This window comes from Anopheles funestus, unplaced genomic scaffold, assembly GCF_943734845.2.
Source record: "Anopheles funestus unplaced genomic scaffold, idAnoFuneDA-416_04 scaffold_91_ctg1, whole genome shotgun sequence".
NCBI lineage: Eukaryota > Metazoa > Arthropoda > Insecta > Diptera > Culicidae > Anopheles > Anopheles funestus.
Genome location: NW_026045276.1, coordinates 47,900 through 71,690, shown reverse-complemented (window position 1 = coordinate 71,690; position 23,791 = coordinate 47,900). Strand labels below are relative to the sequence as shown.

The 23,791-nt window shown below is 29.5% G+C and overlaps 1 protein-coding gene across 1 annotated transcript; it reads right to left on the bottom strand.

The window, feature by feature from the left end:
- Positions 1-1,269: 1,269 nt before the first annotated feature.
- LOC125774311 (uncharacterized) lies at positions 1,270-2,487 on the bottom strand. Its single transcript, XM_049444586.1, has one exon. It carries the CDS (start codon positions 2,485-2,487, stop codon positions 1,270-1,272), a length of 1,218 nt encoding a protein of 405 aa, XP_049300543.1.
- Between the last annotated feature and the right edge of the window lie 21,304 nt (positions 2,488-23,791).

The following is a 23,791-nucleotide window of genomic DNA, read 5'->3' as shown; positions in this document are numbered from 1 at the left end:
TACCAGCCAGTTGTTTCGCTTTTAAAGAATGGAGAGAGCGCAAAAAGCCTTTTCGCCCCCTATTTATTGACTATTTACGGAACTTTAAGTTCCGCCCATCACTATCCGAGAGTGATTCCGCTCCTCCGACAAATCGCATGTCGGATGATTCGTCAAATGTAAATACTGTTCCAACATCCTCCCCCGCCTTGACGGAGGTCAAAACAGTTATCCGATCAGCACGTGTTGTCCTCTTTGTCGGTGGGCAACGGTAAGATGCAAACTTTCGTGATCGGTCGCGTTATTATCCCCTTCGCGGTCTTCAGTGTTACCACTCGCACGATCTGATCCTCCCCGGGGTGAACATGTACGATCCGTGCTAGAGGCCAACGAGTACAAGGTAGCGATTCGTCCATCAATATCACTAACCTGCCTGTAAGTATGTTGTTGTTGTTGCTACCCGGCCCTGTGTAACTCTTTTGCATTTCTTGTAGATACTCGGTGGTCCACTCCCGTGATGGAGAAAGGCCGGCTGGGTGTAATGCGTGATGAGGGAAGTTGACCAATAGGTTGCTGTGCCAGTGCGGGATCCTGGCGAATACATCGAAAGCAATTCCGCACGATGCCTTTCACTAATCGACGTCCGTCTAGTGGCCAATACTGCTCTCTCATCTGGGATAGTAAAAGTCTTCCGCCAGCATGCATAAGCTGTTCGTGGTAATGTTCAGCTACGAGACGTGTAAACTTATGCTGTTTAGGAAGCACCACGGGATGTTTCGATTGGTACGGCAACTGCGACAGTTTTAATCGTCCTCCCACTCGTATTATGCCCTTCTCGTCGATGAAGGGGCTTAGTTTACGTAAAGATGACTGCTTCAGCAAAGCTTCTCCCTTTTTCATGTGCTTGATTTCGGGAGAGAAGGCATCTTGTTGTGCTAGTCTGCAAAGCACAGTTTTGGCGTCTTCTAACCGTGCAAATAGACCTGGAGCGATATTTCTCAGTGAGATATTTCGCAAAGTAGCTCAATTTAGCAAACAAAGGAAAATCGCTGGGTGAGACATTTCTTCGGCTACTGTGATGATATAATTCTATATGTTTCTATGGCAACGACGTTTAGATGCTGTTTTTTATATATGAACTTTTCATCGCATTTCATCGCATCGCAACGAGAGATTTCTCACTGAGAAATATCGCTGCAGGTCTATTTGCACGGTAAGTATTCTTTCGTGATGCTTAGTGGTGCTACGGTGTGGTTTGAAGATGGTTGTGTGCGCGCCTTCTGTTGAGTATTACGCGCAAAACGTACGCAATACCCAATTATACGCACCAACCTGACGGATTTCTAGATCCACTCCGTCGATGGAATCAGGATTCGAGCTGGGCCATGACGATGCAGGAAGAGCTAGCCAATCCGGACCGGAGTGCCACTGTCGACTCTTAAGGAAATTCGCTGCCGACATGCCGCGAGAGACCAAATCGGCAGGGTTGCTGGAACCAGGAACGTGTCGCCATTGTCGCGGATGAGAATAGCGCTGCACTTCAGCGACACGGTTCGCCACGAATGTCTTCCATGTATTGGGTGGAGATGCTATCCATTTCAGCGTTACAGTTGAATCAGACCAGAAGAAGGACTCGACGCTATCGATCTGCATCGCCTTCTGGACCCGGTGCTGGAGATGGGCGCCCAAAACAGCTGCGTTGAGTTCGAGTCTCGGCAGTGTGACGCGTTTAAGAGGTGCTACTCGGGACTTCGACGCCAGTAAGCTGATCCGTATTTCTCCTTCCGCGTTCTTGCAACGCGCGTAGATACAGGCTCCGTAAGCTGCTTCGGAGGCGTCGGTGAACGTGTGGAGTTCTACTTGTGAATTAGGTAAAAGAACATGACGATTAGTTTTATACGTAGATAAAGATTGCCATTCATCACTAATCGTTGTCCATTTGTTGTAGATCTGCTCGGGAACGGGATCATCCCAGCCGGATTTCAGCAGCCATAATTCTTGCATCAGTAGCTTTGCACGGACCAATACAGGTGCAATCAGTCCAAGCGGGTCATACATCTTCGCGATGCATGACAGTATGGATCGCTTCGTTGAGGATGTTGATTCAACACAAACGTTCGAATCAAAGCACAGCTCATCAGATTCTGGTTTCCAGGAGATGCCGAGTGTTTTCACCGTTTCATTGGGAATGAACTGCAACGATGACTGGGTGCCGATTTGATCAGCACTTAAACCGCTGAGAACGCCTAGATGATTCGATGTCCACTTGCGTAACTCGAATCCACCTTTCGCAAGTAGATCCGATAGCTCCTGACGAAGACGGAAAGTATCTTCTATCGTGTTGGCACCACCAATGAAATCATCTACGTAAAAGTTTCGTTTCAGGGCAGCTTGTGCATTCGAATAGTGTGCACCTTCATCATCTGCGAGCTGAAGCAAGGTGCGCGTAGCTAAGAATGATGATGGCGAAAGTCCGTACGTGACGGTGTTGAGTTCGAAAATCTGCATCGGGGCTTGTGGCGAAAAACGGAAAAAGATTCGAACCAATCGACGATCATCAGGATGCAACAAGATTTGTCGATACATTTTTGCTATGTCACCCACAAGCGCAACCTTGTATGTACGGAATCGTAGGATTATATCCAGCAAATCGTCTTGCACTATAGGACCAGTGCATAATATTTCGTTTAATGAATAACCCGAATTCATTTTTGCAGATCCGTCGAACACTACTCTCACTTTCGTTGTTGAGCTGGATGCTTTAAAAACGGGATGATGCGGTAAGTAGTAGGCCTGTTCCTCTTCTCTACTGATATTTATCGGCGACATATGGCCGAGCTCCAAATACTCCTTCATAAATTGGTGATAGTCCGCCTTTAGTTGTGGATCGCGTTCCAGCCTCCTTTCCAGCAACTCGAAGCGTCTCAATGCTGTTGCCTTGGACTGACCGAGCTTTACATTAAAGTCAGGCTGCCGAGGTAAACGTACGATATACCGACCCGATTTGTCACGTTGGGGGGTTTCCTTAAAAACTGTTTCGCATAGTTGTTCTTCAGGTGAGTAGCAATCTCTAACCTGCAACTCTTCCACATTCCAGAATCGTTCGAGCGATTCCTCTAGAGTGCTCATACAAACGATGGAAGCTGCATTAGAGGTTCCGTCAGCAGGATTCAGGGACGATGCTGAGCCGCTCACGACCCATCCGAACACACTTTCGATGAGGACAGGAAGGCCTGACGAGATTTTATGTTGTGCCCCGCTTTGGAAGAATTCATGGTAATGCCGGGCACCGAGGATGAGATCGAGCGGTGCCGACTTATGAAAATGGGGGTCAGCAAGCATAAAATTCGAGGGTATTTGCCAATCATTCGCGTGCACGTCATGTGCTGGCAAATTCCCTATCAAGTTTTCCACGATCAAAAAATCAGCGCTCAACTCATACGGACTCGTTCGTGATGAAACGTTGGCACGCACCGATTTTGTCACTGGTGTGGACGAATTCCCCGCTCCGATAAGGGCAATGTTAGTCGCATCGTACTTAAGCGCTAACCTATGAGCAAGCCGGCGGCTCATAAGATCAGGCTGAGAGCCACTATCCAAAAGTGCTCGCGCAGGATGAACGATACCGTGCGCGTCAACTATCCGAACTACGGCAGTTTGGAGAAAAACGTGATCGTACGTTTGCTTGCTCGCGTGTGCTGCTACGTAGTGTTCTTGTGTGTTCGCCAAGTGATCGTTAGTGTGATTTATGGAAGCATTTCGCGTAGCTGACGTGGTGGGCGCAGTGGGAAATGTGCCGTGTGAAAGGTGTTGTGAGTGTAATAGTGTGTGGTGCGCTAAATTGCAGTGTCGACACTTGTATTGCGAGGAGCAATCACGCGCTCGGTGATTGTACCGCAAGCAATTTAGGCAAATTCGTGCGTCTAAAGCTGATCGGTATCGTTGTGCAGGATCCATAGCAAGGAATCGCTGGCATCTCATAACGGCGTGAGGCATATTGCATACAGGGCAACTGTGAGGTTCTTTATCGGCGGTCGCAAAGCTCGTCGCGCGCGGGAAATTTTGACGTCGTGTGTGTGTGGTCTGCTCAGAGAGTGACGTATCGGGTTTGTTTACTAACAACGTTTCGAGTACTCTCATTCGACGTTGTAAGAAAATTACAAGGCTCTCGTAGCTTGGATTTTCGTCGTTGGAAGCGTGCTCTTCCCAATCACGTAGCGTGATTGTTGGCAGCTTGGTGCATAACAAATGCTCCAAGATACTACTCCAAGCGTCAGTATCTTCACCCAAGTGGTGGAGCGTATTTTTGTGGCGTTCAAATTCGTCAACCAGCTGATGCAGGGTCAACGCACCTTCGTGCTTGATCGGCTTCATGCTAAACATGGCCTGCAGATGACGCTTTTTTAGCAAATATTCATTGGAATATCTTGCAGTGATCATTTTCCAAGCTTGCTCATAATTTGCCGCACTGATTGTAATTGCCTCGATTACTTGCGCCGCTTCACCCTTCAACGCTGCGCGCAAGTAATGAAACTTTTGTATGGCGGGCAAATCTGTGTTGTCGTGTATGAGACACTCGAAAGTGTCCCTAAAGGTCAACCACTGCATGTAATCGCCATTGAATTCCGGGAGTGTGATGGTGGGCAATTTTATCCCCTTTAAGGAGCTGTTGCCTGTTCTTTGCTGCGCGGCTTCATTGCGCGAAATTTCCCTCATTTTCGCCTTCAATTCGCCTTCCAGATATATTAAGCGTGGCTCGAAATCCTGCCTCAACGCGTCGTTATTATCGGATTCTTCAACAGTGGTTGATGCATCTTCCAGCTGTTGTTGAATATTCTCCAAATCCTTTACCAACTGCTGGACTTTATCAAGTCGAATTTCCACGGCATTGGAGTCTCGCTCGGGATCAAATTCCCGCAAAAACTGTTCGTGTCGCACCAAAGTAGCGAGCAAAATCGTCCTTCGTGAAGCCAAAATTGTTTGAGCAGGCATTTTGGTACAAGGTGCGAAAAGTGCGTACTCGAGTGTAGTGTGATGAAATGCGAGCTACTGCCGAAATGCGCGCGCGTGTATTACGTTCACTTATCGAAAAAATCGCGAGTATTTAGGTTGTAGAAATCCTGGTCACGGCACCAATGTTCTTTCGCGGATTTTATTTCGGATAAGTTTTCTGTTAATAATTACCAGCCAGTTGTTTCGCTTTTAAAGAATGGAGAGAGCGCAAAAAGCCTTTTCGCCCCCTATTTATTGACTATTTACGGAACTTTAAGTTCCGCCCATCACTATCCGAGAGTGATTCCGCTCCTCCCACAAATCGCATGTCGGATGATTCGTCAAATGTAAATACTGTTCCAACAGTTAGGTTTTTTAGAAAAAGTGAGTTTTGGTATAAGTTAGGTTTTTTCGAAAAAGTTAGTTTTTTTATAAGTTAGGTTTTTTCGAAAAAGTTAGTTTTGGTATAAGTTAAGTTTTTTCGAAAAAGTTAGTTTTGGTATAAGTTAGGTTTTTAAGAAAAAGTTAGTTTTGGTATAAGTTAGGTTTTTAAGAAAAAGTTAGTTTTGGTATAAGTTAGGTTTTTGAGAAAAAGTTAGGTTTTTTATAATAAGTTAGTTTTGGTAAAAGTTAGGTTTTTTAGAAAAAGTTAGGTTTTTTCGAAAAAGTTAGTTTTTGTATAAGTTAGGTTTTTTTCAAAAAAGTTAGTTTTGGTATAAGTTAGGTTTTTTCGAAAAAGTTAGTTTTGGTATAAGTTAGGTTTTTAAGAAAAAGTTAGTTTTGGTATAAGTTAAGTTTTTTCGAAAAAGTTAGTTTTGGTATAAGTTAGGTTTTTTAGAAAAAGTTAGTTTTGGTATAAGTTAGGTTTTTTCGAAAAAGTAAGGTTTTTAAGAAAAAGTTAGTTTTGGTATAAGTTAGGTTTTTTCGAAAAAGTTAGTTTTGGTATAAATTAGGTTTTTTCGAAAAAGTTAGTTTTGGCATAAGTTAGGTTTTTTCGAAAAAGTTAGTTTTGGTATAAGTTAGGTTTTTAAGAAAAAGTTAGTTTTGGTATAAGTTAGGTTTTTAAGAAAAAGTTAGTTTTGGTATAAGTTAGGTTTTTTCGAAAAAGTTAGTTTTGGTATAAGTTAGGTTTTTTCGAAAAAGTTAGTTTTGGTATAAGTTAGGTTTTCTCGAAAAAGTTAGTTTTGGTATAAGTTAGGTTTTTAAGAAAAAGTTAGTTTTGGTATAAGTTAGATTTTTGAGAAAAAGTAAGGTTTTTAAGAAAAAGTTAGTTTACGTATAAGTTAGGTTTTTAAGAAAAAGTTAGGTTTTTGAGAAAAAGTTAGTTTTGGTATAAGTTAGGTTTTTAAGAAAAAGTTAGTTTTGGTATAAGTTAAGTTTTTTCGAAAAAGTTAGTTTTGGTATAAGTTAGGTTTTTGAGAAAAAGTTAGTTTTGGTATAAGTTAGGTTTTTTAGAAAAAGTTAGTTTTGGTATAAGTTAGGTTTTTTCGAAAAAGTAAGGTTTTTAAGAAAAAGTTAGTTTTGGTATAAGTTAGGTTTTTTCGAAAAAGTTATTTTTGTTATAAATTAGGTTTTTTCGAAAAAGTTAGTTTTGGCATAAGTTAGGTTTTTTCGAAAAAGTTAGTTTTGGTATAAGTTAGGTTTTTAAGAAAAAGTTAGTTTTGGTATAAGTTAGGTTTTTAAGAAAAAGTTAGTTTTGGTATAAGTTAGGTTTTTTCGAAAAAGTTAGTTTTGGTATAAGTTAGGTTTTTAAGAAAAAGTTAGTTTTGGTATAAGTTAGGTTTTTAAGAAAAAGTTAGGTTTTTAAGAAAAAGTTAGTTTTGGTATAAGTTAGGTTTTTAAGAAAAAGTTAGTTTTGGTATAAGTTAGGTTTTTTCGAAAAAGTTAGTTTTGGTATAAGTTAGGTTTTTATGAAAAAGTTAGGTTTTTTCGAAAAAGTTAGTTTTGGTAAAAGTTAGGTTTTTTCGAAAAAGTAAGGTTTTTTAGAAAAAGTTAGTTTTGGTATAAGTTAGGTTTTTTCGAAAAAGTTAGTTTTGGTATAAGTTAGGTTTTTTCGAAAAAGTTAGTTTTGGTATAAGTTAGGTTTTTTCGAAAAAGTTAGGTTTTTTCGAAAAAGTTAGTTTTGGTATAAGTTAGGTTTTTAAGAAAAAGTTAGTTTTGGTATAAGTTAGGTTTTCTCGAAAAAGTTAGTTTTGGTATAAGTTAGGTTTTTTAGAAAAAGTTAGGTTTTTAAGAAAAAGTTAATTTTGGTATAAGTTAGGTTTTTGAGAAAAAGTTAGGTTTTTTAGAATAAGTTAGTTTTGGTAAAAGTTAGGTTTTTTCGAAAAAGTTAGTTTTGGTATAAGTTAGGTTTTTTCGAAAAAGTTAGTTTTGGTATAAGTTAGGTTTTTTCGAAAAAGTTAGTTTTGGTATAAGTTAGGTTTTTTTAGAAAAAGTTAGTTTTGGTATAAGTTAGGTTTTTTCGAAAAAGTTAGTTTTGGTATAAGTTAGGTTGTTATGAGAAAGTTAGGTTTTTTTCGAAAAAGTTAGTTTTGGTAAAAGTTAGGTTTTTTCGAAAAAGTTAGTTTTGGTATAAGTTAGGTTTTTTCGAAAAAGTTAGTTTTGGTATAAGTTAGGTTTTTAAGAAAAAGTTAGTTTTGGTATAAGTTAGGTTTTTTCGAAAAAGTTAGTTTTGGTATAAGTTAGGTTTTTTCGAAAAAATTAGTTTTGGTATAAGTTAGGTTTTTTCGAAAAAGTTAGTTTTGGTAAAAGTTAGGTTTTTTCGAAAAAGTTAGTTTTGGTATAAATTAGGTTTTTTCGAAAAAGTTAGTTTTGGTATAAGTTAGGTTTTTTCGAAAAAGTTAGTTTTGGTATAAGTTAGGTTGTTATGAGAAAGTTAGGTTTTTTCGAAAAAGTTAGTTTTGGTAAAAGTTAGGTTTTTTCGAAAAAGTTAGTTTTGGTATAAGTTAGGTTTTTGAGAAAAAGTTAGTTTTGGTATAAATTAGGTTTTTTCGAAAAAGTTAGTTTTGGTATAAGTTAGGTTTTTTAGAAAAAGTTAGTTTTGGTATAAGTTAGGTTTTTTCGAAAAAGTTAGTTTTGGTATAAGTTAGGTTGTTATGAGAAAGTTAGGTTTTTTCGAAAAAGTTAGTTTTGGTAAAAGTTAGGTTTTTTCGAAAAAGTTAGTTTTGGTATAAGTTAGGTTTTTTCGAAAAAGTTAGTTTTGGTATAAGTTAGGTTTTTAAGAAAAAGTTAGTTTTGGTATAAGTTAGGTTTTTGAGAAAAAGTTAGTTTTGGTATAAATTAGGTTTTTTCGAAAAAATTAGTTTTGGTATAAGTTAGGTTTTTTCGAAAAAGTTAGTTTTGGTATAAGTTAGGTTTTTTCGAAAAAAATAGTTTTGGTATAAGTTAGGTTTTTTCGAAAAAGTTAGTTTTGGTATAAGTTAGGTTTTTTCGAAAAAGTTAGTTTTGGTATAAGTTAGGTTTTTTAGAAAAAGTTAGTTTTGGTATAAGTTAGGTTTTTTCGAAAAAGTTAGTTTTGGTATAAGTTAGGTTGTTATGAGAAAGTTAGGTTTTTTCGAAAAAGTTAGTTTTGGTAAAAGTTAGGTTTTTTAGAAAAAGTTAGTTTTGGTATAAGTTAGGTTTTTTCGAAAAAGTTAGTTTTGGTATAAGTTAGGTTTTTAAGAAAAAGTTAGTTTTGGTATAAGTTAGGTTTTTTCGAAAAAGTTAGTTTTGGTATAAGTTAGGTTTTTAAGAAAAAGTTAGTTTTGGTATAAGTTAGGTTTTTGAGAAAAAGTTAGTTTTGGTATAAGTTAGGTTTTTTCGAAAAAATTAGTTTTGGTATAAGTTAGGTTTTTTCGAAAAAGTTAGTTTTGGTAAAAGTTAGGTTTTTTCGAAAAAGTTAGTTTTGGTATAAATTAGGTTTTTTCGAAAAAGTTAGTTTTGGTATAAGTTAGGTTTTTTTAGAAAAAGTTAGTTTTGGTATAAGTTAGGTTTTTAAGAAAAAGTTAGTTTTGGTATAAGTTAGGTTTTTTCGAAAAAGTTAGTTTTGGTATAAGTTAGGTTTTTATGAAAAAGTTAGGTTTTTTCGAAAAAGTTAGTTTTGGTATAAGTTAGGTTTTTATGAAAAAGTTAGTTTTGGTATAAGTTAGGTTTTTTCGAAAAAGTTAGTTTTGGTATAAGTTAGGTTTTTTAGAAAAAGTTAGTTTTGGTATAAGTTAGGTTTTTTAGAAAAAGTTAGGTTTTTTGGTAAAAGTTAGGTTTTTTCGAAAAAGTTAGTTTTGGTATAAGTTAGGTTTTTTCGAAAAAGTTAGTTTTGGTATAAGTTAGGTTTTTTAGAAAAAGTTAGTTTTGGTATAAGTTAGGTTTTTAAGAAAAAGTTAGTTTTGGTATAAGTTAGGTTTTTTAGAAAAAGTTAGTTTTGGTATAAGTTAGGTTTTTTAGAAAAAGTTAGGTTTTTTGGTAAAAGTTAGGTTTTTTCGAAAAAGTTAGTTTTGGTATAAGTTAGGTTTTTTCGAAAAAGTTAGTTTTGGTATAAGTTAGGTTTTTTAGAAAAAGTTAGTTTTGGTATAAGTTAGGTTTTTAAGAAAAAGTTAGTTTTGGTATAAGTTAGGTTTTTTAGAAAAAGTTAGTTTTGGTATAAGTTAGGTTTTTTAGAAAAAGTTAGTTTTGGTATAAGTTAGGTTTTTTAGAAAAAGTTAGGTTTTTTGGTAAAAGTTAGGTTTTTTCGAAAAAGTTAGTTTTGGTATAAGTTAGGTTTTTTAGAAAAAGTTAGTTTTGGTAAAAGTTAGGTTTTTTAGAAAAAGTTAGGTTTTTTAGAAAAAGTTAGTTTTGGTATAAGTTAGGTTTTTTCGAAAAAGTTAGTTTTGGTATAAGTTAGGTTTTTTCGAAAAAGTTAGTTTTGGTATAAGTTAGGTTTTTAAGAAAAAGTTAGTTTTGGTATAAGTTAGGTTTTTAAGAAAAAGTTAGTTTTGGTATAAGTTAGGTTGTTATGAGAAAGTTAGGTTTTTTTCGAAAAAGTTAGTTTTGGTAAAAGTTAGGTTTTTTCGAAAAAGTTAGTTTTGGTATAAGTTAGGTTTTTTCGAAAAAGTTAGTTTTGGTATAAGTTAGGTTTTTAAGAAAAAGTTAGTTTTGGTATAAGTTAGGTTTTTGAGAAAAAGTTAGTTTTGGTATAAGTTAGGTTTTTTCGAAAAAATTAGTTTTGGTATAAGTTAGGTTTTTTCGAAAAAGTTAGTTTTGGTAAAAGTTAGGTTTTTTCGAAAAAGTTAGTTTTGGTATAAATTAGGTTTTTTCGAAAAAGTTAGTTTTGGTATAAGTTAGGTTTTTTTAGAAAAAGTTAGTTTTGGTATAAGTTAGGTTTTTAAGAAAAAGTTAGTTTTGGTATAAGTTAGGTTTTTTCGAAAAAGTTAGTTTTGGTATAAGTTAGGTTTTTATGAAAAAGTTAGGTTTTTTCGAAAAAGTTAGTTTTGGTATAAGTTAGGTTTTTATGAAAAAGTTAGTTTTGGTATAAGTTAGGTTTTTTCGAAAAAGTTAGTTTTGGTATAAGTTAGGTTTTTTAGAAAAAGTTAGTTTTGGTATAAGTTAGGTTTTTTAGAAAAAGTTAGGTTTTTTGGTAAAAGTTAGGTTTTTTCGAAAAAGTTAGTTTTGGTATAAGTTAGGTTTTTTCGAAAAAGTTAGTTTTGGTATAAGTTAGGTTTTTTAGAAAAAGTTAGTTTTGGTATAAGTTAGGTTTTTAAGAAAAAGTTAGTTTTGGTATAAGTTAGGTTTTTTAGAAAAAGTTAGTTTTGGTATAAGTTAGGTTTTTTAGAAAAAGTTAGGTTTTTTGATAAAAGTTAGGTTTTTTCGAAAAAGTTAGTTTTGGTATAAGTTAGGTTTTTTAGAAAAAGTTAGGTTTTTTCGAAAAAGTTAGTTTTGGTATAAGTTAGGTTTTTTCGAAAAAGTTAGTTTGGGTATAAGTAAGGTTTTTTAGAAAAAGTTAGTTTTGGTATAAGTTAGGTTTTTTAGAAAAAGTTAGGTTTTTTGGTAAAAGTTAGGTTTTTTCGAAAAAGTTAGTTTTGGTATAAGTTAGGTTTTTTAGAAAAAGTTAGGTTTTTTAGAAAAAGTTAGTTTTGGTATAAGTTAGGTTTTTAAGAAAAAGTTAGTTTTGGTATAAGTTAGGTTTTTTAGAAAAAGTTAGTTTTGGTATAAGTTAGGTTTTTATGAAAAAGTTAGTTTTGGTATAAGTTAGGTTTTTTCGAAAAAGTTAGGTTTTTTAGAAAAAGTTAGTTTTGGTATAAGTAAGGTTTTTTCGAAAAAGTTAGTTTTGGTATGAATTAGGTTTTTTCGAAAAAGTTAGTTTTGGTATAAGTTAGGTTTTTTAGAAAAAGTTAGGTTTTTAAGAAAAAGTTAGTTTTGGTATAAGTTAGGTTTTTTAGAAAAAGTTAGTTTTGGTATAAGTTAGGTTTTTTCGAAAAAGTTAGGTTTTTTCGAAAAAGTTAGTTTTGGTATAAGTTAGGTTTTTAAGAAAAAGTTAGTTTTGGTATAAGTTAGGTTTTTTCGAAAAAGTTAGTTTTGGTATAAGTTAGGTTTTTAAGAAAAAGTTAGATTTTTAAGAAAAAGTTAGGTTTTTAAGAAAAAGTTAGTTTTGGTATAAGTTAGGTTTTTGAGAAAAAGTTAGGTTTTTTATAATAAGTTAGTTTTGGTAAAAGTTAGGTTTTTTAGAAAAAGTTAGGTTTTTTCGAAAAAGTTAGTTTTGGTATAAGTTAGGATTTTTCAAAAAAGTTAGTTTTGGTATAAGTTAGGTTTTTTCGAAAAAGTTAGTTTTGGTACAAGTTAGGTTTTTGAGAAAAAGTTAGTTTTGGTATAAGTTAGGTTTTTAAGAAAAAGTTAGGTTTTTTCGAAAAAGTTAGTTTTGGTATAAGTTAGGTTTTCTCGAAAAAGTTAGTTTTGGTATAAAATAGGTTTTTTCGAAAAAGTTAGTTTTGGTAAAAGTAAGGTTTTTTAGAAAAAGTTAGTTTTGGTATAAGTTAGGTTTTTTCGAAAAAGTTAGTTTTGGTATAAATTAGGTTTTTTCGAAAAAGTTAGTTTTGGCATAAGTTAGGTTTTTTCGAAAAAGTTAGTTTTGGTATAAGTTAGGTTTTTATGAAAAAGTTAGGTTTTTTCGAAAAAGTTAGTTTTGGTAAAAGTTAGGTTTTTTCGAAAAAGTAAGGTTTTTTAGAAAAAGTTAGTTTTGGTATAAGTTAGGTTTTTTCGAAAAAGTTAGTTTTGGTATAAGTTAGGTTTTTAAGAAAAAGTTAGTTTTGGTATAAGTTAGGTTTTTTCGAAAAAGTTAGTTTTGGTATAAGTTAGGTTTTTGAGAAAAAGTTAGTTTTGGTATAAGTTAGGTTTTTTCGAAAAAGTTAGTTTTGGTATAAGTTAGGTTTTTAAGAAAAAGTTAGTTTTGTTATAAGTTAGGTTTTTTCGAAAAAGTTAGTTTTGGTATAAGTTAGGTTTTTTCGAAAAAGTTAGTTTTGGTATAAGTTAGGTTTTTGAGAAAAAGTTAGTTTTGGTATAAGTTAGGTTTTTTCGAAAAAGTTAGTTTTGGTATAAGTTAGGTTTTTAAGAAAAAGTTAGTTTTGGTATAAGTTAGGTTTTTTCGAAAAAGTTAGTTTTGGTATAAGTTAGGTTTTTTCGAAAAAGTTAGTTTTGGTATAAGTTAGGTTTTTTCGAAAAAGTTAGTTTTGGTATAAGTTAGGTTTTTATGAAAAAGTTAGTTTTGGTATAAGTTAGGTTTTTGAGAAAAAGTTAGTTTTGGTATAAGTTAGGTTTTTTCGAAAAAGTTAGTTTTGGTATAAGTTAGGTTTTTTAGAAAAAGTTAGTTTTGGTATAAGTTAGGTTTTTTAGAAAAAGTTAGTTTTGGTATAAGTTAGGTTTTTAAGAAAAAGTTAGTTTTGGTATAAGTTAGGTTTTTAAGAAAAAGTTAGTTTTGGTATAAGTTAGGTTTTTTAGAAAAAGTTAGTTTTGGTATAAGTTAGGTTTTTTAGAAAAAGTTAGTTTTGGTATAAGTTAGGTTTTTTCGAAAAAGTTAGTTTTGGTATAAGTTAGGTTTTTAAGAAAAAGTTAGTTTTGGTAAAAGTTAGGTTTTTGAGAAAAAGTTAGGTTTTTTCGAAAAAGTTAGTTTTGGTATAAGTTAGGTTTTTATGAAAAAGTTAGGTTTTTTCGAAAAAGTTAGTTTTGGTAAAAGTTAGGTTTTTTCGAAAAAGTAAGGTTTTTTAGAAAAAGTTAGTTTTGGTATAAGTTAGGTTTTTTCGAAAAAGTTAGTTTTGGTATAAGTTAGGTTTTTAAGAAAAAGTTAGTTTTGGTATAAGTTAGGTTTTTTCGAAAAAGTTAGTTTTGGTATAAGTTAGGTTTTTGAGAAAAAGTTAGTTTTAATATAAGTTAGGCTTTTTCGAAAAAGTTAGTTTTGGTATAAGTTAGGTTTTTATGAAAAAGTTAGGTTTTTTAGAAAAAGTTAGTTTTAATATAAGTTAGGCTTTTTCGAAAAAGTTAGTTTTGGTATAAGTTAGGTTTTTATGAAAAAGTTAGGTTTTTTCGAAAAAGTTAGTTTTGGTATAAGTTAGGTTTTTTCGAAAAAGTTAGTTTTGGTATAAGTTAGGTTTTTATGAAAAAGTTAGGTTTTTTCGAAAAAGTTAGTTTTGGTATAAGTTAGGTTTTTATGAAAAAGTTAGTTTTGGTATAAGTTAGGTTTTTATGAAAAAGTTAGTTTTGGTATAAGTTAGGTTTTTTAGAAAAATTTAGTTTTGGTATAAGTTAGGTTTTTGAGAAAAAGTAAGGTTTTTTCGAAAAAGTTAGTTTTGGTATAAGTTAGGTTTTTTCGAAAAAGTTAGTTTTGGTATAAGTTAGGTTTTTATGAAAAAGTTAGTTTTGGTATAAGTTAGGTTTTTTCGAAAAAGTTAGTTTTGGTATAAGTTAGGTTTTTAAGAAAAAGTTAGTTTTGGTATAAGTTAGGTTTTTATGAAAAAGTTAGTTTTGGTATAAGTTAGGTTTTTATGAAAAAGTTAGGTTTTTTCGAAAAAGTTAGTTTTGGTATAAGTTAGGTTTTTATGAAAAAGTTAGTTTTGGTATAAGTTAGGTTTTTATGAAAAAGTTAGGTTTTTTCGAAAAAGTTAGTTTTGGTATAAGTTAGGTTTTTATGAAAAAGTTAGTTTTGGTATAAGTTAGGTTTTTATGAAAAAGTTAGTTTTGGTATAAGTTAGGTTTTTAAGAAAAAGTTAGTTTTGGAATAAGTTAGGTTTTTATGAAAAAGTTAGGTTTTTTCGAAAAAGTTAGTTTTGGTAAAAGTTAGGTTTTTTCGAAAAAGTAAGGTTTTTTAGAAAAAGTTAGTTTTGGTATAAGTTAGGTTTTTTCGAAAAAGTTAGTTTCGGTATAAGTTAGGTTTTTTCGAAAAAGTTAGTTTTGGTATAAGTAAGGTTTTTGAGAAAAAGTTAGTTTTGGTATAAGTTAGGTTTTTTAGAAAAAGTTAGTTTTGGTATAAGTTAGGTTTTTTCGAAAAAGTTAGTTTTAGTATAAGTTAGGTTTTTAAGAAAAAGTTAGTTTTGGTATAAGTTAGGTTTTTACGAAAAAGTTAGGTTTTTTCGAAAAAGTTAGTTTTGGTAAAAGTTAGGTTTTTTCGAAAAAGTAAGGTTTTTTAGAAAAAGTTAGTTTTGGTATAAGTTAGGTTTTTTCGAAAAAGTTAGTTTCGGTATAAGTTAGGTTTTTTCGAAAAAGTTAGTTTTGGTATAAGTAAAGTTTTTGAGAAAAAGTTAGTTTTGGTATAAGTTAGGTTTTTTAGAAAAAGTTAGTTTTGGTATAAGTTAGGTTTTTTCGAAAAAGTTAGTTTTGGTATAAGTTAGGTTTTTTCGAAAAAGTTAGTTTTGGTATAAGTTAGGTTTTTTCGAGAAAGTTAGTTTTGGTATAAGTTAGGTTTTTAAGAAAAAGTTAGTTTTGGTATAAGTTAGGTTTTTGAGAAAAAGTAAGGTTTTTAAGAAAAAGTTAGTTTTGGTATAAGTTAGGTTTTTGAGAAAAAGTTAGGTTTTTTAGAATAAGTTAGTTTTGGTAAAAGTTAGGTTTTTTCGAAAAAGTTAATTTTGGTATAAGTTAGGTTTTTGAGAAAAAGTAAGTTTTGGTATAAGTTAGGTTTTTAAGAAAAAGTTAGTTTTGGTATAAGTTAGGTTTTTTCGAAAAAGTTAGTTTTGGTATAAGTTAGGTTTTTTCGAAAAAGTTAGTTTTGGTATAAGTTAGGTTTTTTAGAAAAAGTTAGTTTTGGTATAAGTTAGGTTTTTATGAAAAAGTTAGGTTTTTTCGAAAAAGTTAGTTTTGGTAAAAGTTAGGTTTTTTCGAAAAAGTTAGTTTTGGTATAAGTTAGGTTTTTATGAAAAAGTTAGGTTTTTTCTTAAAAGTTAGTTTTGGTATAAGTTAGGTTTTTAAGAAAAAGTTAGTTTTGGTATAAGTTAGGTTTTTATGAAAAAGTTAGGTTTTTTCGAAAAAGTTAGTTTTGGTATAAGTTAGGTTTTTCGAAAAAGTTAGTTTTGGTATAAGTTAGGTTTTTTCGAAAAAGTTGGTTTTGGTATAAGTTAGGTTTTTGAGAAAAAGTTAGTTTTGGTAAAAGTTAGGTTTTTTCGAAAAAGTTAGTTTTGGTATAAGTTAGGTTTTTTAGAAAAAGTTAGTTTTGGTATAAGTTAGGTTTTTAAGAAAAAGTTAGTTTTGGTATAAGTTAGGTTTTTTCGAAAAAGTTAGTTTTGGTATAAGTTAGGTTTTTTCGAAAAAGTTAGTTTTGGTATAAGTTAGGTTTTTAAGAAAAAGTTAGTTTTGGTATAAGTTAGGTTTTTTCGAAAAAGTTAGTTTTGGTATAAGTTAGGTTTTTAAGAAAAAGTTAGTTTTGGTATAAGTTAGGTTTTTATGAAAAAGTTAGGTTTTTTCGAAAAAGTAAGGTTTTTTAGAAAAAGTTAGTTTTGGTATAAGTTAGGTTTTTTCGAAAAAGTTAGTTTTGGTATAAGTTAGGTTTTTTCGAAAAAGTTAGTTTTGGTATAAGTTAGGTTTTTTCGAAAAAGTTAGTTTTGGTATAAGTTAGGTTTTTAAGAAAAAGTTAGTTTTGGTATAAGTTAGGTTTTTATGAAAAAGTTAGGTTTTTTCGAAAAAGTTAGTTTTGGTATAAGTTAGGTTTTTTCGAAAAAGTTAGTTTTGGTATAAGTTAGGTTTTTTCGAAAAAGTTGGTTTTGGTATAAGTTAGGTTTTTGAGAAAAAGTTAGTTTTGGTAAAAGTTAGGTTTTTTCGAAAAAGTTAGTTTTGGTATAAGTTAGGTTTTTTAGAAAAAGTTAGTTTTGGTATAAGTTAGGTTTTTAAGAAAAAGTTAGTTTTGGTTTAAGTTAGGTTTTTTCGAAAAAGTTAGTTTTGGTATAAGTTAGGTTTTTTCGAAAAAGTTAGTTTTGGTATAAGTTAGGTTTTTAAGAAAAAGTTAGTTTTGGTATAAGTTAGGTTTTTTCGAAAAAGTTAGTTTTGGTATAAGTTAGGTTTTTTCGAAAAAGTAAGGTTTTTTAGAAAAAGTTAGTTTTGGTATAAGTTGGGTTTTTTCTTAAAAGTTAGTTTTGGTATAAGTTAGGTTTTTAAGAAAAAGTTAGTTTTGGTATAAGTTAGGTTTTTTCGAAAAAGTTAGTTTTGGTATAAGTTAGGTTTTTGAGAAAAAGTTAGTTTTGGTATAAGTTAGGTTTTTTCGAAAAAGTTAGTTTTGGTATAAGTTAGGTTTTTATGAAAAAGTTAGGTTTTTTCGAAAAAGTTAGTTTTGGTAAAAGTTAGGTTTTTTCGAAAAAGTAAGGTTTTTTCGAAAAAGTTAGTTTTGGTATAAGTTGGGTTTTTTCTAAAAAGTTAGTTTTGGTATAAGTTAGGTTTTTAAGAAAAAGTTAGTTTTGGTATAAGTTAGGTTTTTATGAAAAAGTTAGGTTTTTTCGAAAAAGTTAGTTTTGGTAAAAGTTAGGTTTTTAAGAAAAAGTTAGTTTTGGTATAAGTTAGGTTTTTTCGAAAAAGTTAGTTTTGGTATAAGTTAGGTTTTTATGAAAAAGTTAGGTTTTTTCGAAAAAGTTAGTTTTGGTAAAAGTTAAGTTTTTTCGAAAAAGTAAGGTTTTTTAGAAAAAGTTAGTTTTGGTATAAGTTGGGTTTTTTCTTAAAAGTTAGTTTTGGTATAAGTTAGGTTTTTAAGAAAAAGTTAGTTTTGGTATAAGTTAGGTTTTTTAGAAAAAGTGAGTTTTGGTATAAGTTAGGTTTTTATGAAAAAGTTAGGTTTTTAAGAAAAAGTTAGTTTTGGTATAAGTTAGGTTTTTATGAAAAAGTTAGGTTTTTTCGAAAAAGTTAGTTTTGGTATAAGTTAGGTTTTTAAGAAAAAGTTAGTTTTGGTATAAGTTAGGTTTTTTCGAAAAAGATAGTTTTGGTATAAGTTAGGTTTTTGAGAAAAAGTTAGTTTTGGTATAAGTTAGGTTTTTATGAAAAAGTTAGTTTTGGTATAAGTTAGGTTTTTATGAAAAAGTTAGTTTTGGTAAAAGTTAGGTTTTTTCGAAAAAGTAAGGTTTTTTAAAAAAAGTTAGTTTTGGTATAAGTTGGGTTTTTTCTTAAAAGTTAGTTTTGGTATAAGTTAGGTTTTTTCGAAAAAGTTAGTTTTGGTATAAATTAGGTTTTTTCGAAAAAGTTAGTTTTGGTGTAAATTAGGTTTTTTAGAAAAAGTTAGTTTTGGTATAAGTTAGGTTTTTTCGAAAAAGTTAGTTTTGTTATAAGTTAGGTTTTTTAGAAAAAGTTAGTTTTGGTATAAGTTAGGTTTTTTAGAAAAAGTTAGTTTTGGTATAAGTTAGGTTTTTTCGAAAAAGTTAGTTTTGGTATGAGTTAGGTTTTTTCGAAAAAGTTAGTTTTGGTATAAGTTAGGTTTTTTCGAAAAAGTTAGTATTGGTATAAGTAAGGTTTTTTCGAAAAAGTTAGTTTTGGTATAAGTTAGGTTTTTAAGAAAAAGTTAGTTTTGGTATAAGTTAGGTTTTTAAGAAAAAGTTAGTTTTGGTATAAGTTAGGTTTTTTCGAAAAAGTTAGTTTTGGTATAACTTAGGTTTTTATGAAAAAGTTAGGTTTTTTCGAAAAAGTTAGTTTTGGTATAAGTTAGGTTTTTTCGAAAAAGTTAGTTTTGGTATAAATTAGGTTTTTTCGAAAAAGTTAGTTTTGGTATAAGTTAGGTTTTTTCGAAAAAGTTAGTTTTGGTATAAGTTAGGTTTTTAAGAAAAAGTTAGTTTTGGTAGAAGTTAGGTTTTTTAGAAAAAGTTAGTTTTGGTATAAGTTAGGTTTTTTCGAAAAAGTTAGTTTTGGTATAAGTAAGGTTTTTAAGAAAAAGTTAGTTTTGGTATAAGTTAGGTTTTTTAGAAAAAGTTAGTTTTGGTATAAGTTAGGTTTTTTAGAAAAAGTTAGTTTTGGTATAAGTTAGGTTTTTTCGAAAAAGTTAGTTTTGGTATAAATTAGGTTTTTTCGAAAAAGTTAGTTTTGGTATAAGTTAGGTTTTTTCGAAAAAGTTAGTTTTGGTATAAGTTAGGTTTTTTAGAAAACGTTAGTTTTGGTATAAGTTAGGTTTTTTAGAAAAAGTTAGTTTTGGTATAAGTTAGGTTTTTTAGAAAAAGTTAGTTTTGGTATAAGTTAGGTTTTTTCGAAAAAGTTAGTTTTGGTATAAGTTAGGTTTTTTCGAAAAAGTTAGTTTTGGTATAAATTAGGTTTTTTCGAAAAAGTTAGTTTTGGTATAAGTTAGGTTTTTTCGAAAAAGTTAGTTTTGGTATAAGTTAGGTTTTTTAGAAAAAGTTAGTTTTGGTATAAGTTAGGTTTTTTAGAAAAAGTTAGTTTTGGTATAAGTTAGGTTTTTTCGAAAAAGTTAGTTTTGGTATGAGTTAGGTTTTTTCGAAAAAGTTAGTTTTGGTATAAGTTAGGTTTTTAAGAAAAAGTTAGTTTTGGTATAAGTTAGGTTTTTAAGAAAAAGTTAGGTTTTTTAGAAAAAGTTAGTTTTGGTATAAGTTAGGTTTTTTAGAAAAAGTTAGTTTTGGTAAAAGTTAGGTTTTTTCGAAAAAGTTAGTTTTGGTATAAGTTAGGTTTTTATGAAAAAGTTAGGTTTTTTCGAAAAAGTTAGTTTTGGTATAAGTTGGGTTTTTAAGAAAAAGTTAGTTTTGGTATAAGTTAGGTTTTCAAGAAAAAGTTAGGTTTTTAAGAAAAAGTTAGTTTTGGTATAAGTTAGGTTTTTTAGAAAAAGTTAGGTTTTTTAGAAAAAGTTAGTTTTGGTATAAGTTAGGTTTTTTCGAAAAAGTTAGTATTGGTATAAGTTAGGTTTTTAAGAAAAAGTTAGTTTTGGTATAAGTTAGGTTTTTAAGAAAAAGTTAGGTTTTTAAGAAAAAGTTAGTTTTGGTATAAGTTAGGTTTTTGAGAAAAAGTTAGGTTTTTAAGAAAAAGTTAATTTTGGTATAAGTTAGGTTTTTGAGAAAAAGTTAGGTTTTTTCGAAAAAGTTAGTTTTGGTATAAGTTAGGTTTTTATGAAAAAGTTAGTTTTGGTATAAGTTAGGTTTTTTCGAAAAAGTTAGTTTTGGTATAAGTTAGGTTTTTAAGAAAAAGTTAGTTTTGGTATAAGTTAGGTTTTTAAGAAAAAGTTAGTTTTGGTATAAGTTAGGTTTTTTCGAAAAAGTTAGTTTTGGTATAAGTTAGGTTTTTTCGAAAAAGTTAGTTTTGGTATAAATTAGGTTTTTTCGAAAAAGTTAGTTTTGGTATAAGTTAGGTTTAATCGAAAAAGTTAGTTTTGGTATAAGTTAGGTTTTTTAGAAAAAGTTAGTTTTGGTATAAGTTAGGTTTTTTAGAAAAAGTTAGTTTTGGTATAAGTTAGGTTTTTTCGAAAAAGTTAGTTTTGGTATAAGTTAGGTTTTTAAGAAAAAGTTAATTTTGGTATAAGTTAGGTTTTTAAGAAAAAGTTAGTTTTGGTATAAGTTAGGTTTTTATGAAAAAGTTAGGTTTTTTCGAAAAAGTTAGTTTTGGTATAAGTTAGGTTTTTATGAAAAAGTTAGGTTTTTTCGAAAAAGTTAGTTTTGGTATAAGTTAGGTTTTTTAGAAAAAGTTAGTTTTGGTATAAGTTAGGTTTTTTCGAAAAAGTTAGTTTTGGTATAAGTTAGGTTTTTAAGAAAAAGTTAGTTTTGGTATAAGTTAGGTTTTTTCGAAAAAGTTAGTTTTGGTATAAGTTAGGTTTTTAAGAAAAAGTTAGTTTTGGTATAAGTTAGGTTTTTAAGAAAAAGTTAGGTTTTTTAGAAAAAGTTAGTTTTGGTATAAGTTAGGTTTTTTAGAAAAAGTTAGTTTTGGTAAAAGTTAGGTTTTTTCGAAAAAGTTAGTTTTGGTATAAGTTAGGTTTTTATGAAAAAGTTAGGTTTTTTCGAAAAAGTTAGTTTTGGTATAAGTTGGGTTTTTAAGAAAAAGTTAGTTTTGGTATAAGTTAGGTTTTTAAGAAAAAGTTAGGTTTTTAAGAAAAAGTTAGTTTTGGTATAAGTTAGGTTTTTTAGAAAAAGTTAGGTTTTTTAGAAAAAGTTAGTTTTGGTATAAGTTAGGTTTTTTCGAAAAAGTTAGTATTGGTATAAGTTAGGTTTTTAAGAAAAAGTTAGTTTTGGTATAAGTTAGGTTTTTAAGAAAAAGTTAGGTTTTTAAGAAAAAGTTAGTTTTGGTATAAGTTAGGTTTTTGAGAAAAAGTTAGGTTTTTAAGAAAAAGTTAATTTTGGTATAAGTTAGGTTTTTGAGAAAAAGTTAGGTTTTTTCGAAAAAGTTAGTTTTGGTATAAGTTAGGTTTTTATGAAAAAGTTAGTTTTGGTATAAGTTAGGTTTTTTCGAAAAAGTTAGTTTTGGTATAAGTTAGGTTTTTAAGAAAAAGTTAATTTTGGTATAAGTTAGGTTTTTAAGAAAAAGTTAGTTTTGGTATAAGTTAGGTTTTTTCGAAAAAGTTAGTTTTGGTATAAATTAGGTTTTTTCGAAAAAGTTAGTTTTGGTATAAATTAGGTTTTTTCGAAAAAGTTAGTTTTGGTATAAGTTAGGTTTTTTCGAAAAAGTTAGTTTTGGTATAAGTTAGGTTTTTTAGAAAAAGTTAGTTTTGGTATAAGTTAGGTTTTTTAGAAAAAGTTAGTTTTGGTATAAGTTAGGTTTTTTCGAAAAAGTTAGTTTTGGTATAAGTTAGGTTTTTAAGAAAAAGTTAATTTTGGTATAAGTTAGGTTTTTAAGAAAAAGTTAGTTTTGGTATAAGTTAGGTTTTTTCGAAAAAGTTAGTTTTGGTATAAGTTAGGTTTTTATGAAAAAGTTAGGTTTTTTCGAAAAAGTTAGTTTTGGTATAAGTTAGGTTTTTGAGAAAAAGTTAGTTTTGGTATAAATTAGGTTTTTTCGAAAAAGTTAGTTTTGGTATAAGTTAGGTTTTTTCGAAAAAGTTAGTTTTGGTATAAGTTAGGTTTTTATGAAAAAGTTAGGTTTTTTCGAAAAAGTTAGTTTTGGTATAAGTTAGGTTTTTATGAAAAAGTTAGTTTTGGTATAAGTTAGGTTTTTATGAAAAAGTTAGGTTTTTTCGAAAAAGCTAGTTTTGGTAAAAGTTAGGTTTTTTCGAAAAAGTAAGGTTTTTTAGAAAAAGTTAGTTTTGGTATAAATTAGGTTTTTTCGAAAAAGTTAGTTTTGGTATAAGTTAGGTTTTTATGAAAAAGTTAGGTTTTTTCGAAAAAGTTAGTTTTGGTAAAAGTTAGGTTTTTTCGAAAAAGTAAGGTTTTTTCGAAAAAGTTAGTTTTGGTATAAGTTAGGTTTTTATGAAAAAGTTAGGTTTTTTCGAAAAAGTTAGTTTTGGTATAAGTTAGGTTTTTGAGAAAAAGTTAGTTTTGGTATAAATTAGGTTTTTTCGAAAAAGTTAGTTTTGGTATAAGTTAGGTTTTTTCGAAAAAGTTAGTTTTGGTATAAGTTAGGTTTTTATGAAAAAGTTAGGTTTTTTCGAAAAAGTTAGTTTTGGTATAAGTTAGGTTTTTATGAAAAAGTTAGTTTTGGTATAAGTTAGGTTTTTATGAAAAAGTTAGTTTTGGTATAAGTTAGGTTTTTAAGAAAAAGTTAGTTTTGGTATAAGTTAGGTTTTTATGAAAAAGTTAGGTTTTTTCGAAAAAGCTAGTTTTGGTAAAAGTTAGGTTTTTTCGAAAAAGTAAGGTTTTTTAGAAAAAGTTAGTTTTGGTATAAGTTAGGTTTTTTCGAAAAAGTTAGTTTTGGTATAAGTTAGGTTTTTATGAAAAAGTTAGTTTTGGTATAAGTTAGGTTTTTAAGAAAAAGTTAGTTTTGGTATAAGTTAGGTTTTAAAGAAAAAGTTAGTTTTGGTATAAGTTAGGTTTTTGAGAAAAAGTAAGGTTTTTTCGAAAAAGTTAGTTTTGGTATAAATTAGGTTTTTTCGAAAAAGTTAGTTTTGGTATAAGTTAGGTTTTTTCGAGAAAGTTCGTTTTGGTATAAGTTAGGTTTTTTAGAAAAAGTTAGTTTTGGTATAAGTTAGGTTTTTGAGAAAAAGTAAGGTTTTTAAGAAAAAGTTAGTTTTGGTATAAGTTAGGTTTTTAAGAAAAAGTTAGTTTTGGTATAAGTTAGGTTTTTATGAAAAAGTTAGGTTTTTTCGAAAAAGTTAGTTTTGGTATAAGTTAGGTTTTTATGAAAAAGTTAGTTTTGGTATAAGTTAGGTTTTTATGAAAAAGTTAGTTTTGGTATAAGTTAGGTTTTTAAGAAAAAGTTAGTTTTGGAATAAGTTAGGTTTTTATGAAAAAGTTAGGTTTTTTCGAAAAAGTTAGTTTTGGTAAAAGTTAGGTTTTTTCGAAAAAGTAAGGTTTTTTAGAAAAAGTTAGTTTTGGTATAAGTTAGGTTTTTTCGAAAAAGTTAGTTTCGGTATAAGTTAGGTTTTTTCGAAAAAGTTAGTTTTGGTATAAGTAAGGTTTTTGAGAAAAAGTTAGTTTTGGTATAAGTTAGGTTTTTTAGAAAAAGTTAGTTTTGGTATAAGTTAGGTTTTTTCGAAAAAGTTAGTTTTGGTATAAGTTAGGTTTTTTCGAAAAAGTTAGTTTTGGTATAAATTAGGTTTTTTCGAAAAAGTTAGTTTTGGTATAAGTTAGGTTTTTTCGAGAAAGTTAGTTTTGGTATAAGTTAGGTTTTTTCGAAAAAGTTAGTTTTGGTATAAGTTAGGTTTTTTAGAAAAAGTTAGTTTTGGTAAAAGTTAGGTTTTTTCGAAAAAGTAAGGTTTTTGAGAAAAAGTTAGTTTTGGTATAAGTTAGGTTTTTTCAAAAAAGTTAGTTTTGGTATAAGTTAGGTTTTTTCGAAAAAGTTAGTTTTGGTATAAGTTAGGTTTTTTCGAAAAAGTTAGTTTTGGTATAAGTTAGGTTTTTTCGAAAAAGTTAGTTTTGGTATAAGTTAGGTTTTTTCGAAAAAGTTAGTTTTGGTATAAGTTAGGTTTTTTCGAAAAAGTTAGTTTTGGTATAAGTTAGGTTTTTAAGAAAAAGTTAGTTTTGGTATAAGTTAGGTTTTTTCGAAAAAGTTAGTTTTGGTATAAGTTAGGTTTTTATGAAAAAGTTAGGTTTTTTCGAAAAAGTTAGTTTTGGTAAAAGTTAGGTTTTTTCGAAAAAGTAAGGTTTTTTAGAAAAAGTTAGTTTTGGTATAAGTTAGGTTTTTTCGAAAAAGTTAGTTTTGGTATAAGTTAGGTTTTTAAGAAAAAGTTAGTTTTGGTATAAGTTAGGTTTTTTCGAAAAAGTTAGTTTTGGTATAAGTTAGGTTTTTTCGAAAAAGTAAGGTTTTTTAGAAAAAGTTAGTTTTGGTATAAGTTAGGTTTTTTCGA

Coding starts and splice junctions, on each gene's coding strand:
- LOC125774311 (XM_049444586.1), bottom strand. CDS start 2,487: ATGCAGATTTTCGAACTCAACACCGTCACGTACGGACTTTCGCCATCA.